The following is a 14,281-nucleotide window of genomic DNA, read 5'->3' as shown; positions in this document are numbered from 1 at the left end:
TCACGGCATCGGAAATGTTCAATGCTGAAACCGAAACCAGGGAGAATCTTTAAAGATATATGACAGACCCAAACACGCATTTGAGAGTGAAAAGGCAATTCCCAGTCAGGCCCCAGCGAGGATCGAACTCGCGACCCCTGGTTTACAAGACCAGTGCTCTAACCACTGAGCTATGGAGCCCGATACAGGGCAATTGTAGTACAGTAAAATTTTGAAATTGGATTTGTGTATACGTATCAAGGACGTATTGACGCAGCGACCGTCGCGGAGAACATAATGGCTAGCTAACGACTGACTGACTTCACTTTGGAGTAGCTAACCGACGGTACACCACTACGGTCTACGGGACTACACTTCTCGAAATGGCAGTTTTACATATAATTTTGAGCTGGGCTGCTCACGCGCTTCTCTTTCTCCTCGGTCTTGCTTTCATAGGGTTTCTTGGTTTCTGCTTGTACATTAAACACATTCATGACAAATATGACCATATACCAGGGCCACCGAGAGACAGGTAAGTCAAGTGGGTCGTTTAAGATGAAGCTACAACTTCACCTGATTCGTTGTTACCCAAGTTACCTTTAAGGGTAACTAAACCTCAGAGTTTCGGCTGAAGTGCGTCTACTCTGGTATCCAGTTTCTTTCTGTTTGCCTCCCCACAGTTTCTTACTTGGACATTCACCAGCGTTTTTGGCGGTAATGAATAATGGCGGAAATGTACACGACAAATTTATGGAATGGTAAGCAAAGGTGCTAAATATGATATTTAACTATTAACGTGTCTTTCAGGACAAACTTATGCTGCGTTCCAGACAACTGGGAACCCGAGGACTTGAAAAAATGTCCGAGTTCCGAACTCTGAGGTCCTGAATGCAGCGTTTTTCCGACCTCCGAACGCAGCATTAGTCGAAAACAGTGTTGGGTTAGGTCCAGACTCTATGCAGAATGTTTTACCCCTTTGCAGGCTGCTAAGATTTAACTAGTTTAGTCCGTGATTTATAGTTTAGGCTATCTATCAACTGGCTTTAACATGTTTTGACATGTCGTGTTTGTAACTACTATTCATGTGTTGCAATCCAAACTTCTGTTATTTACAGGTCCGAGACATATGGGCCTGTTTGCAGGATAAATGCTATTCATTACGTTTTACTCCTTGTGACCTGTCCAGAGGCAACCAAGGTAAACATCTATTGCAGTATCATGACTGTTTGTGTAAACAATATCAATCAATAGACATTTTTCAGCAATGTAATGAACTGCTGTGACAGTTGTGTTGTTGTTGAACACACCTTACAGTGGTATTTGTCTAACGGTCAGTTGCACAAACGTAGCATAATAAAAGATTAATGCCTTTGTTTATGGCTCTGTTTCAGGAAATCCTGATGTCTCCAAAGCACCCCAAAGACAGTTTCGTCTACAAGAGACTCTTCAACTTGTTTAATCAAAGGTTCACATTCAGATTTGTTATACTATGCATTCTGTATACAGATAAAGAGTGTACAGGTACTGTGTCCTAGTGACCTTGGAACAACCAATCAGTAGTTTGATATGTATTTTTATTTCTTATATGTTTATTTTACGAACTGACATTACTGAGCATGATACAGTATCATATACTTTAATATCAATACAAGTAATCTTGGCTTGTCTTCAGTTTGCTTTTTTAGAAGTTTCAACTTCTGAGTCCACAACCCTTACTTTGTTGTGTCACTGTACTCTCTTGTAATGTCAAATTTTATGTTTTATGTCTCTTTTAAAGGTTCCTGGGTAATGGCCTGATAACAGCACAGGACCATGAACTGTGGTATAAACAGCGGCGGATCATGGACCCTGCATTCAGCAGCTTGTGAGTAATTTAATAATCATTAACAATATGGAGTATCTGCTCAGCCAAACTAGTCCACTGTCTAAAAGTATCATTATTTCCAGGTATCTGAGAGGTCTAATGGGCACCTTCAATGAGAGGGCAGAGAAACTGATGATTCAACTTTCGGAACTTGCTGATAACAAAACAGAGGCCAACATGCTCAAGCTCTTCAACTGTGTTACCATGGATGTTATTGCTAAGGTATTGTTCTGTAGTCTGTTTCAGAGCTTCCACAGCAGTAGCCCTAATGCAATGTTATAATGTATGATTGTCTTCTTGATAACTGTCAGGTGGCTTTTGGTGTGGAGTTAGACCTGTTGACGAATAGTTCACCTTTCCCTAAAGCTGTTGAGACGTGCCTGAGGGGGATGGTGTTCTACATAAGGGACTTGTTTTTCCAGGTATGCAGAATTTCTTTGACGTTTGTTGCCGAAAATAAAAACAGTTTAGAAAAACAAAATGACTCTTAAAATCTTCACATTCCAGTACAAGCCAAAGAACCGACCATTCATTAAGGAAGTGAGGGAAGCTTGCCACCTGCTGCGCACTACTGGAGCTCAGTGGATTAATGACAGAAAGACTGCCATTAAAAATGGCGACGACGTCCCCAAAGACATCCTCACGCAAATCATCAGAAGTGCTGGCAAAGGTTAAGATTACTAAAGTTCTGATTTAATCAGGCGGAAAGCTGTGTTGTATTTGGGTCATGGCAGTTAAAAACAGTGGTATAAAGATCTAGATAAGGGCTGTGTTTTTATTCTAACTGTAAAGTAAAGTTTAACAAATAACATAGGAAGAAAAGATACAAGCATCACTATCTTAACTTGTGTATAATTTAATTAGCTTATAGTTAAATTTGCAGAGCAGGATTTCAATGTTAAGCTTCTACCCGTTCACAATCACATACAGTAGACATTATGTAACTGCATTAAATAGGTCAGTAGGCATGTTCATTTGACTTTCAGTCCAACATGGATGTCAATGTTTGTTGTTTATTTTTCCTTTCGATGGATAGACAATGTTTTACTTGTTCAATTCTTTTGTTGTTCTAGAGGAAAGCATGACTAAAGATGATGAAGAGTTCATGTTGGACAATTTTGTCACATTTTTTATTGCGGGTGAGTATTTCTCTGCTTTGGTGTGTGAAATAAGCTTGAGACTAAATGTTTTGCACAATACAAAGCTAATAATTTTTATGGGGAGAATTCACCCGAAAATTCAATTTAACCTAACTCCCCCTTAATCACATTTGCGATATTTGTAGTTCACCATGTATGGTGAAGTTTAATGTTTATTTATAATATTTAAAGACTTAATATTGACATTAATGGGGTAAACGGTAGCTCAGTCTGTAGGGATTTGGCTTGGGAACTGGAGGGTGGCTTTTGAAGTCCCAGCACGTACAAAGCATGGAAATTGGGACTGGTAGCATGAGAGGTGCTATGTCATTTCCTGGGCACTGTCAAAGTGCTCTTGAGCATGGCATTGAATCCCCCACTGCTCTGCGTGCATGTCTACGTGCAGCCCCCTCACTCTGACATCTCTCCAGTAATGCATGTCCTTAGAGTCATGTTCGTGCATGTGTGTATTTCAGGCCTGTGTGTCGCATGTTTGTAATAACAGAGTGAGTTCTTTGATTATGAAAGTGTCTTCTTCTAATCCATAATCTTTGCTGTAAACTACCTAAAAGCATACTTTGATAGAAAATATGGTTTTGAAGTTGTGAGGGTTTTGTAACATTTTTAGGGCAAGAAACAACAGCCAATCAACTGGCTTTCTGCATCATGGAACTAGGAAGACATCCTGATGTCCTGGAGAAGTAAGAACTAATAATGCAGTGCACAAAAGTTTCAAAGTATCGCTGTTGAATGAAGGCTTCTTCAGTTGTGTTTTTACTCAGAGTGAAGAAAGAGGTGGATGAAGTCATTGGGATGAAACAGGAGATTCATTATGACGATCTGGGGAAACTGGTCTACCTTTCACAGGTGCATGATGTTTGAGAAATTGTAATTCATTCATTCAAATTCAAAAGAGTGAAGTATGAGGGTCCAATTGTCAATATGTTCACTAACTAAGAGTTAACTTAAATATGCTCCTCACATTGTAACCTCCCACAGGTGCTTAAAGAAACTCTGAGGCTTTACCCGACTGCTCCAGGCACATCTCGTGAAATACTGGAAGACACAGTCATTGATGGTGTCCACATACCTGCAGGAGTTGCAGCTTTTGTGAGTCATTCACTTATGAGTGTGTTGGAAATGTGTCGACACCCAAAAATGTTTCAGAGTTTGGTTCTGCTTTTTATAAATGTAGAACAATGGCACTTATTACTTTTAAAAAAACACAATAAAACAAGAACTTTATTGGCGAACATGAACGGGCCATCGACTAAAACGTTGCATTTATTGTTCAAAAATTCAGTTCAGCAGCTACACCTCTGGGAGAATGGAAAGATTCTTCAAGGACCCTCTGAAATTTGATCCAGATAGATTTCACCCAGATGCTCCAAAGTAAGTAGCATTTAATTTTCAGATAATAGTTTGTTTATTCGGGTCATTATGTCAGATTATCCTTATCTTATTGTCCCAGAAAGAAGAAATCAATATAGAGTATTAAATAAGCCTCTCTGTTATCTTTTTTGTAAGGCCTTATTACTGCTACTACCCCTTTGCCCTCGGTCCACGCTCCTGCCTGGGAAAGAACTTTGCTCAGGTGGGTGATGACAGCCATTAATAATAAACACAAATAAACATTAACACACATGAGATTTACTCAGTGGGTGGTGGTGTGATTGCAGATGGAGGCTAAGGTGGTGATGGCCAAGCTGATCCAGAGGTTTGACCTCACTCTTAAGCCGGGCCAGACCTTTGATGTCCTGGACTTTGGCACACTCAGGCCAAAGAGTGGAGTGGTGTGCTTGATTAACCACAGGGAATTCAAGAAATAAACGGTCGTAGAGTGATACAACAAAAAGAAAAATGATCATAATCCATGTGGTGAAAATTGGGATGTTGGTTTGTTTCTAGTAACCTACTGATTGCTGCTAAAGCAGCCCCTTATGCTGCAGAGTTTTTTTTAAAACACACTGTCATTTTGCTAGCCTTTCTCAATATGATTGTATCAGAGATTATTGTTTTAAAGGTATACACTGTATTCTAAAAATGATAGTGATTTTTATTTTCTAACCATAATGAGCATATAGGAAACTTTTTATAGTTATATTATCATTACCAGGTATATCTTGTTTGAGCTAACCCTTGAGCTCTGTAATAACACTGAGTGTCTACACTGGTTTTGTGCCTTTAACACTACTATAATACACCAAATTATCAAGCGCTTTAGAAATTATTTTTATAACAATTTTATTAATGCAGAAATGTATATTTTTTAATTTTGCACTTTAATAAACTGTTAATTAATTAATTGAATGCCTGTCAACGTAGTTTTATTTCATTTCATAGTTTGCTGTGCCTCGTTTTCAATGAAGTGACCGGTGTTTTTAGCTATTACTGACTTTGTACACAGGGGGGCGCTGTGACATTGCCAAGAAACCTCAAAAGCACCTGTTGAACTGCAATTTTCAGAGGAATCACACTGTTGTGAGAGGCTGGCGTCAATACAATGGTTGTCAAAGATATTTTTAATTAAAATAAGAAAAAGAAATAGGTCAAATTACTAACTGCAAAGCTTTTCTTTTGCTTAAAAATTAACACAATAAAATAAGTAGCCTTACTTAAAGAAGTCCGACAGCAAAAGTCTGTTTATTATATACTAAATATACAAGAAAGAACAGTTAAATAATCGTGTGTTGATAAAGTTTATAATAAAATATCCGTAAGCTCAGCTTTGTTAGCCGATGTAATACTCGTGATTTCTTTTTCGAAAACAATTATACATGTTTGCTTTAGTGCTGCTTAAACTTAAGTTTAACAACTGTGTTACTGTTCTTTTAAGAAGGCCGAGCTCCATCGAGCTTCGCCGCACTTTTTATCAACCTGCTGCCCACTCCGCTCCTGCATCAGGAGAGGGCTCGGCTGCTAATTCTGAGCTGGCTGGCTGGAGGGCGGAATCAACGCACATTGCGATGGGACGCGGTTTGTTGTGCTGACAGGACTCGGGGCCAGGACCTAAACATCTCTGGTAATCGATTTTGAACTATGTGTTTTGACGGAATGTGAATATCTGCCGTTGTTTTGGGGATTCATACAGGATAATAACTTTAAAAGGTTAGCGAGGGCATTTAGTTCATGCTCGGGTTGCCATAGCATCACAATAATATTTTCCTTTTCATTATCAGCCTTTTGAAGAAGATCATACTTTTATTATATTTTGGATTATGTATTTTAACACAATGCCGCAATTAAGACTCATAGCAGAGACAGTCATGGCTAAAAATCCGTCCGAGGGAGCGAAGGATAAACTGAGCCAGCTGACGGACGAGGAGCTGGTGCGATGCAGCAAAGAGGAGCTGGTCCGGAGATTAAGGAGGGTTGACAGCGATAAAAATGAACTTGATGATCGAGCATGGCAACATGATGAAAGACATCAACCGGCGGCTGCAGGTGCACCTCCATCACAGGAGCATCCCCAATGGACTTAATAGTGAGTAAGAACTCTATTTCCACCTGTGGAAACACACCTGTTTGACATTATCTGCATGCAGACTTCACAGACGCCTAAGAAGAGGCCCTAGAAGAAGCCCTTCCTAGAGTCCAACCAACCAGGCCAAGGATTAGTTTCAAAATAAAAGCTGTTTGGCCTTGTTCTCTTACAGAAATATATCTCATGGTGTTTTTCTTTGGGCAGAAATATTATTAGTGCAAACAGCTAATAATATAACTATTACTACTGATATAACTAACTATCATTAGCTCTGGACGCTGCCAGAAGCTCCATGTAGTGAAGGAAATGGTCAAAAATTGGCCCACAGGGAATCACTGACAGCCCCCCGTATATCGTTCACTGATTATCGTTGTCGTCTTTGGTTGTGGAAGAGCTCTCAAGTCTGCTTTTGGCCCGTTTGAAATGCGTGGCGTGGGACCAGAAATCAATGTCCCTGTTTTAAGACCTAAATACACGGCTGAAAGCTCCAAGCTGGGATGAAAAAGCCCTGATGGAACAGGAGGACACTAAGCCTCGTTTAGCTAGGACACTGGCTGATAACTCGCCATGATCTGTTTGGCATGGGGAATAAATTCTGTTGCATAGGAAAAAAAAAATCCCCTATCCAGTAAAAATTCACTTATTATTCACGGGACCGTCCTGGTTTTGTGGACTGAAACCGTGAAGGTAACACATCTAAAGGATGCAATGAGGGACGGCCGAGGGACACACTCGCATGCCAACATTTTAAGGCCGCAATTGGCTGTCATTACACAACATCAATATTGTGGGAGGCTCCTCTATAAGCCACTGTTTTGCTGGATGTGTGTGACATTGTGTGCCCCTGAGGCCCTGGCTCAGTGTGTTCATCACTGTCAATAACAAGCAGATACACACAAACGCACATGATGCAGCCAGCATGGGACAGACCTGGGTTATTATGTCATTGTTAAAACCAATGCACTGCTAATGAGCTTGATGCTATCTCGTCCCAAACAGAGATGAGCATCACAAATCTTTCTGGCTTTCACGTAATTGTAAATAAGTCCATGCGGAAAGAAAACAGAGCTGCTGTTTAACACATTTGTACAGCCCGAAGTGTGCATGGCTTTAAAAGGCTGTTGTTGATTGTTTGATGGTGATAGTCCAAACAGCAACTGCACACGCTGCTAATATGTGTTAGCAAGAGAGATCTTACCTAAGGAAATCCTGTCGTTGTTGTGTTAAAGATCCATTGAATGTGGAAAAGATAACGTTGTAATTTTTGCAAACTCACTACTGACTACTAACGTTAACGTTACTAATACTTATTACTAAATATAAAGCTAACTAAGTTGCCACCAAACCAGTGGTTCCCAAACTTTTTCTGCGGGGCCCCCCTTTGCAAGATGAAACTTTTTTCAGACAGCTGAGAATAGGGCTAAACCATAAATTGTTTAACAATCACAATAAGCATGTGCGCATGTGTAAGTCACATTGTAGGACGTGCAATGAGCCTGGAGGTAAATCAGCCCGTGAGTCAGATACAAATAGTTGAAATGACAACAAAATAAGACCTAGTGAAGGACCTCCGCTTGGCCCCCTGTTATACACTCTTCTCCCACTGCCTCCTTTCCTTCAAAAGAGATGGACTTCTAAATTAAAGTAGATTTTAAAAAGTGTCAAAATTGGCTGTAAATGCAGACGAGCTTGAAGGTTATTGTGGAAAATATGTAAAGACATAAGTGGCCGTAGTGATAGAAGTGGATGGATTTTAGCAAACAAATAGGAGGAAAGGCGTACTTTAGATCTAATGAGGCCTCTTGGATGCCTTGGATCAGAGTGTGAGACCTTGTCTCGCAGGAATTCTTCTTTAATCAGTCAACAAAAGTGGAAGTTTTGGCACTAAAAACCTCCTAATCTTTTTATTTTCCCAGTCAGTCTACAGTTCATGTTGTCAGAAAGCAAAGACGTGAGTACTAGACCTTTGAGGAGACTGACAAAGAGCACACCCTGGTGGTCAGTTTGACTTAGAGGCCTTCAAATGCCTTCACCTCCTGTTACTCTTACTTTAAACATTAATATTTATCTCAGAACCCTTTTTGCTCTCAATTACACTATTGTCCACTGTTTTCTGTCTAAAAGTGTTGTTGTTGTGTTTTATTTATATATATATTAACACTTTTTAATGTCTGTTTTAAATCTGTTTCCTATACAAATACTGTTTAATATATATTTATATCCATGGGCCTGTCGTTAAGTGTTTAATTGCCAGTGTTACCTTTGCCCAACTTGTCCTTGTTTTAAGTGTATGTCTTTTTGTGTGTCTGTACATTGAGAGTCATGTAAAACTGGATTCAAGTTCCTACTATGTGCACACATACACATACACAAACTTGGCCTATAAAACTGCTCTAATTGTGATTATCAGTTGATCTGGTGAGCTTGATAAGGATGAAATCACGAACACCTAAACATGGAATATGATTGATTTTTCCTGAAGAATTCCTTAGTTAATTAGTTAGTTGTTTTTTTTTCGGTCATATATAAACATACAGTAACATAACAACAATTGTCCATACAGTTTTAAAGCAGTTGAATATGATCCAATAATTAGTCCCATATCAAACAAAGAAAAAATAAAACAAACACATTTTTTGACCGAAACAAAGCGTGTAGGCTGAAGCCTGAGCTTATTGTGCCTACCCGAATTACTTTACGAAGCATTACCCGAATTCTACTCAATGTGGAAATGAAACAAGACAAAGGAAAAAAACAAACAAAGATAGATTATAATAAAGCACACCATCTTAATAAGAACATACATAAACAAAACAAAAATAGACCATTATCGTCAGCCAATTCTCTTATTTGGTCAAAAGAATTATAATAACAAAACAATATGATCTAATACTTTATATTTTTAAAATACCATGTCTTTGTACATTTTCTTAAATGTACATATATTACTACATTCTTTTTAGTCATTGTTGCAACTGTTCCATAAATTGACCCCTTTAATTGTCACACATCTGTTTTTCACATTTGTCCTAATTTTTCCAAACATGAAAGTTCCCTCTGGATGGATACCTGCTCTCCCTCACTGAAAACAACCTTTGGATACAGTTCTTTGTTTCGCTCTTAACATTACTTGTAGAGTTTTAAGGTCGACCAGTTCCTTGAAATTTAGCACATACTATTTTATAAATAATGGGTTGTTTGGGTCATTATAATCAGCCTTATTGACAATTCTTATTGCTCTTTTTTGCAGTATAAAGATTGGATTAGTGCTAGTTTTATAGGTGTTTCCTAGTTTTGTGCAGTATTGCAATGGATTTGAGACAGTTTTGATTTGATATGATTTATGTGAGGTTTCCAACCGAGTTTATAGTCTATTATCACTTCCAAGAATTTGTATTCATACACTCTTTCAATTTCTACATCATTCATTTTAAGATTTACTTCAGAATTTAATTTTGCGATTTCCAAACACAATGAATTTTGTTTTACTTAGGTTTCATTTATTTGTGTCAAACCACTTTTTTAGTGTCTCCAATTCCCCTTCAACTATATTCAAAAGTTCTTTAAAATTTTTTCCCTGAACAAAATAGGTTTGTGTCATCAGCAAATATTATATTACAAATGTCATTTATATAAAGTACAAAGAGCTTTGCACCCGGCACTGAGCCCTGTGGAACCCCACAAGTGACCTTCATAGGTTCTGAGTCACAGTTCACAGAATCACTTTACCGGATTCAGCACTGGGTTCAATGATCACACAATCTGCAGAGTGTACATGTTCTTTTCATGTAAGTAATTCTGCCCCACACACTGTGACTCTGAAAACATATTAAAAGCTTGATTTACCATGTTAAAAATAATTCTATGGCGTGTGTATATCACCACCCACAGACTAAGATGTTGTATGCTGCTCATTGCCTCCAGCTTCGTGTCAGCCTAAAGACTGCTAAGTAGGTGAGTTTGAGAAGAGGACATGCCGAGCTTCTTTGGGTTTAACAATGTTTGACCCAATATATTTACATGAGCAGACTTATTCACAATGTTCATCTGCATGACTTAGCCTATCACTTCCGTACGCATTTTTCATCATCAAACCTATGTGAGAGTCTGTGTTGACTCAAATAATTACCGTTCTGTCAGTGCTCCTGGAGATTAGTGTAATTGTATTAACCAAGTGAGGGTTTCCTGCTTCAGAAGCTGAAGTGAATGTAGACGGGATCTGATGTGTGAAGTGCGTCTACTTACGTACACGTACGCTCCGATTGGCAAATTGGTCCTATTTTAGTTTTAAAGGAATCCCCTTGTTCCTCTATGCTGAGACATGAATGCTGAACTCTGGGAAAGGGAGGCAATACAATTTGGCTCAAAGTTTTAAGTCATTAAAAACAGCTCACCTCTGTGCCAGAATCAGAATCAACTTTATTACCAAGTAGGTTTACACATACAAGGAATTTGTTTTGGTGCAGAACAGTTATAACAGAGCTAGAATAAAAATAAGTAAAAGACTTAAATAAAACAAAAGATAAAAAATAGGCAATAGGAGTAAAAATATAAGAAACAATATGTGTAATACAAAATATGTACAAAAAGAGGTACATTTATGGAATGGTGAGCAAACGTGCTAAATATAATGTTTAACTATTAAGCACTCTGTATTGATTCAGTTTTAGCTGACTTTCATTCTGTCCTTACATATCAGACATGTCGTGTTTGTAACTACTATTCATGTGTTGCAATCCAAACTTCTGTTATTTACAGGTCCGAGACGTATGGGCCTGTTTGCAGGATAAATGCTATTCATTACGTTTTACTCCTTGTGACCTGTCCAGAGACGACCAAGGTAAACATCTATTGCAGTATCATGACTGTTTGTGACAAAAGATCAATCTTTAGATTACATTTATCATCAATGTAATGAACTGCCTTGACAGTATGTGGAACACACCTTACAGTGGTATTTGTCTAACCGTCAGTTGCACAAACGTAGCATAATAAAAGATTAATGCCTTTGTTTATGGCTCTGTTTCAGGAAATCCTGATGTCTCCAAAGTACCACAAAGACAAATTCCTGTACAAGAGACTCTTCAACTTGTTTAATCAAAGGTTGTTAGATTTGTTACATGCATCATGTATACAGATAAAGCGTGTACAGGTACTGTGTCATTGACTACACTGTTGTCAAAGTGACCTTGGAACACTTAAGCAATACTTTAGTAAGAAGGATATTTTGTTTGTTATGCATTGTTTTGCATGATACAGCATCACATACTTTAATGTCACTACAAGTAATCTTGGCTTGTCTTCAGTGCGCTTTTTTAGAAGTTTCAACTTCTGAGTGCACAGCCCTTACTTTGTTGGGTCATTGTACTGTTTTGTCATGTCGAATTGTCATGTGTTTGATGTGTCTTCTGAAGGTTCCTGGGTTATGGCCTGGTAACAGCAGGTGAGTCATTTAATAATTATTAACAATAGACAATATGGAGCATCTGCCCGTCCTTGCTGTGATATTGCTACTTCTGTTCAGGTTTCCGGTATCTTTTGCTGTTTTTCTTTTGGGCAACATTGTCCACTAACAAAATGTGGAGCTTGACAGAAATTGCCTGGTCTAACTAGTCCACTGTCTAAAAGTACCTATTATTTCCAGGTGTCTGAGAGGTCTAATGGGCACCTTCAATGAGAGGGCAGAGAAACTGATGATTAAACTTTCGGAGCTTGCTGATGACAAAACAGAGGCCAGAATGCTCAAGCTCGTCAACTGTGTTACCATGGATGTGGCAAAATCATCTAATGAAAAAAGTTAATGTAATCAAGTTGTACCAATGTTATTATGTATGATTGTTTTCTTGATAACTGTCAGGTGGCTTTTGGTGTGGAGTTAGACCTGTTGACGAATAGTTCACCTTTCCCTAAAGCTGTTGAGACGTGCCTGAGGGGGATGGTGTACTACGTAAGGGACTCCTTTTTCCAGGTATGCAGAATTTCTTTGACGTTTGTTGCCGAAAATAAAAACAGTTTAGAAAAACAAAATGACTCTTAAAATCTTCACATTCCAGTACAAGCCAAAGAACCGACCATTCATTAAGGAAGTGTGGGAAGCTTGCCGCCTGCTGCGCACTACTGGAGCTCAGTGGATTAATGAAAGAAAGACTGCCATGAAAAATGGCGACGATGTCCCCAAAGACATCCTCACGCAAATCACCAGAAGTGCTGGCGAAGGTTAAGATCAGATTTAATCAGGCCAGATAAGAGGAAAGCTGTGTTGTATTTGGGTCATGGCAGTTAAAAGCAATGGTGTCAAGATCTAGCTGTGTTTTTATTTTAAAAGAAAAATGTAACAAATATACGACAAATCACAATCTTAACGTGTATATAATTTAGCTAGCTTATAGTTAAGCAGGATTTCAATGTAAGGCTTCTACCCGTTCACAATCACATACAGTAGACATTATGTAACTGCATTAAATAGGTCAGTAGGCATGTTCATTTGACTTTCAGTCCAACATGGATGTCAATGTTTGTTGTTTATTTTTCCTTTTATTATAAGATGGATAGACTATGTTTTACTTGTTCAATTCTTTTGTTGTTTATTGTGGGTGAGTGTTTTGTCTGCTTTGGTGTGTGAAATAAGCTTGAGACTAAATGTTTTGCACCATAAAAAGCTAACAATTTTTATGGAGAGAATTCACCCGAAAATTCAATTTCACCTAACTCCCCCTTAATCACATTAATGGTGAAGTTTAATGTTTATTTATAATATTTAAAGACTTAATATTGACATTAATGGGGTAAATGGTAACTAATCCACTGAATTCCCCACTGCTCTGCGTGCATGTCTACGTGCAGCCCCCTCACTCTGACATCTCTCCAGTAATGCATGTCCTTAGAGTCATGTTCGTGCATGTGTGTATTTCAGGCCTGTGTGTCGCATGTTTGTAATAACAGAGTGAGTTCTTTGATTATGAAAGTGTCTTCTTCTAATCCATAGTCTTTGCTGTAAACTACCTAAAAGCATACTTTGATAGAAAATATGGTTTTGAAGTTGTGATTGTTTTGTAACATTTTTAGGGCAAGAAACAACAGCCAATCAACTGGCTTTCTGCATCATGGAACTAGGAAGACATCCTGATGTCCTGGAGAAGTAAGAACTAATAATGCAGTGCACAACAGTTTCAAAGTATCGCTGTTGAATGAAGGCTTCTTCAGTTGTGTTTTTTCTCAGAGTGAAGAAAGAGGTGGATGAAGTCATTGGGAAGAAACAGGAGATCCATTATGACGATCTGGGGAAACTGGTCTACCTTTCACAGGTGCATGTTTGAGAAATTGCACTTCTTAAGAGTGAAGTATGAGGTTTCAGTTGGGCGAATATGTTCACTTATTCACTGGCTCCTAACCAGGATCATTCACATGTCCTTATTTGCTCTATTTTTTTTATGTATGCAAGTATGCACCTTAAATTGTAACCTTCCCGTAAATTGTAAATTGAAACAGGTGCTAAAAGAGACTCTGAGGCTTTACCCGACAGCTCCAGGTATGCCAAATTAACCATTTTATTATTCTATTAATGCAGAAATATATTTTCGTTTGTTCTACAATTTAATAAACTGTTGATTAATTAAATGCCTGTCAACGTGGTTTTATTTCATACTTATTTGCTGTGTCTTGTTTTTAATGAAGTGATTGGTTGTGTTTTTAGCTATTACTGACCCTGTACACAGGGTGGCGCTGTGACATTGCCAAGAAATCTCAAAAGCACCTGTTAAACTGCAATTTTCAGAGGATTAAAACTCAAAAGTTTTCACTCATCAGCCTCAGTTC

At 38.3% G+C, this 14,281-nt stretch overlaps 2 protein-coding genes and 1 non-coding gene across 4 annotated transcripts; 2 read left to right on the top strand and 1 right to left on the bottom strand.

Moving 5' to 3' along the window:
• Positions 1-107: 107 nt before the first annotated feature.
• Positions 108-180, bottom strand: trnat-ugu (transfer RNA threonine (anticodon UGU)). Its single transcript has one exon. It is a non-coding gene; the product is annotated as a tRNA-Thr (tRNA).
• Positions 181-185: 5 nt separating this feature from the next.
• On the top strand, positions 186-5,270 carry LOC138610794 (cholesterol 24-hydroxylase-like). Of its 2 annotated transcripts, XM_069683624.1 has the most exons (15): positions 187-511; positions 660-737; positions 1,095-1,176; positions 1,371-1,444; positions 1,757-1,843; positions 1,927-2,065; positions 2,155-2,265; positions 2,351-2,513; positions 2,917-2,982; positions 3,611-3,683; positions 3,765-3,849; positions 3,982-4,092; positions 4,286-4,374; positions 4,510-4,576; positions 4,662-5,269. In XM_069683624.1, the coding sequence occupies exons 1-15, from the start codon at positions 363-365 to the stop codon at positions 4,809-4,811; spliced, it is 1,524 nt and encodes a 507-aa protein (XP_069539725.1). In that variant the 5' UTR covers positions 187-362; the 3' UTR covers positions 4,812-5,269. The 2 variants fall into 2 exon arrangements, with proteins under 2 accessions (XP_069539732.1, XP_069539725.1); XM_069683631.1 differs by lacking the exon at positions 3,611-3,683 and having other exon boundaries at positions 186-511; positions 3,749-3,849; positions 4,662-5,270.
• Positions 5,271-6,248: 978 nt separating this feature from the next.
• Positions 6,249-14,008, top strand: LOC138611721 (cholesterol 24-hydroxylase-like). Its single transcript, XM_069684932.1, is given in 9 exon segments — positions 6,249-6,391; positions 11,881-11,909; positions 11,991-11,997; positions 12,111-12,242; positions 12,317-12,434; positions 12,520-12,722; positions 13,506-13,604; positions 13,686-13,770; positions 13,955-14,008. Coding segments are annotated over 9 exon segments (870 nt in total).
• The last annotated feature ends 273 nt before the right edge of the window (positions 14,009-14,281 follow it).

The sequence above is a fragment of the Semicossyphus pulcher genome, unplaced genomic scaffold, assembly GCF_022749685.1.
Source record: "Semicossyphus pulcher isolate SPU_LCO1_2020_fin unplaced genomic scaffold, fSemPul1.0.p SCAF_11, whole genome shotgun sequence".
Taxonomy (NCBI): Eukaryota; Metazoa; Chordata; class Actinopteri; order Labriformes; family Labridae; genus Semicossyphus; species Semicossyphus pulcher.
This window is presented reverse-complemented; position numbering and strand designations above follow the sequence as displayed.

Bases quoted from the DNA above. Each gene is read 5' to 3' on its own strand.
- LOC138610794 (XM_069683624.1), top strand. From the start codon at position 363: ATGGCAGTTTTACATATAATTTTGAGCTGGGCTGCTCACGCGCTTCTC. The intron at 4,375-4,509 runs GTAAGTAGCATT...CTTTTTTGTAAG, and splicing joins TTTCACCCAGATGCTCCAAA to GCCTTATTACTGCTACTACC. The intron at 4,577-4,661 runs GTGGGTGATGAC...GTGTGATTGCAG, and splicing joins TGGGAAAGAACTTTGCTCAG to ATGGAGGCTAAGGTGGTGAT.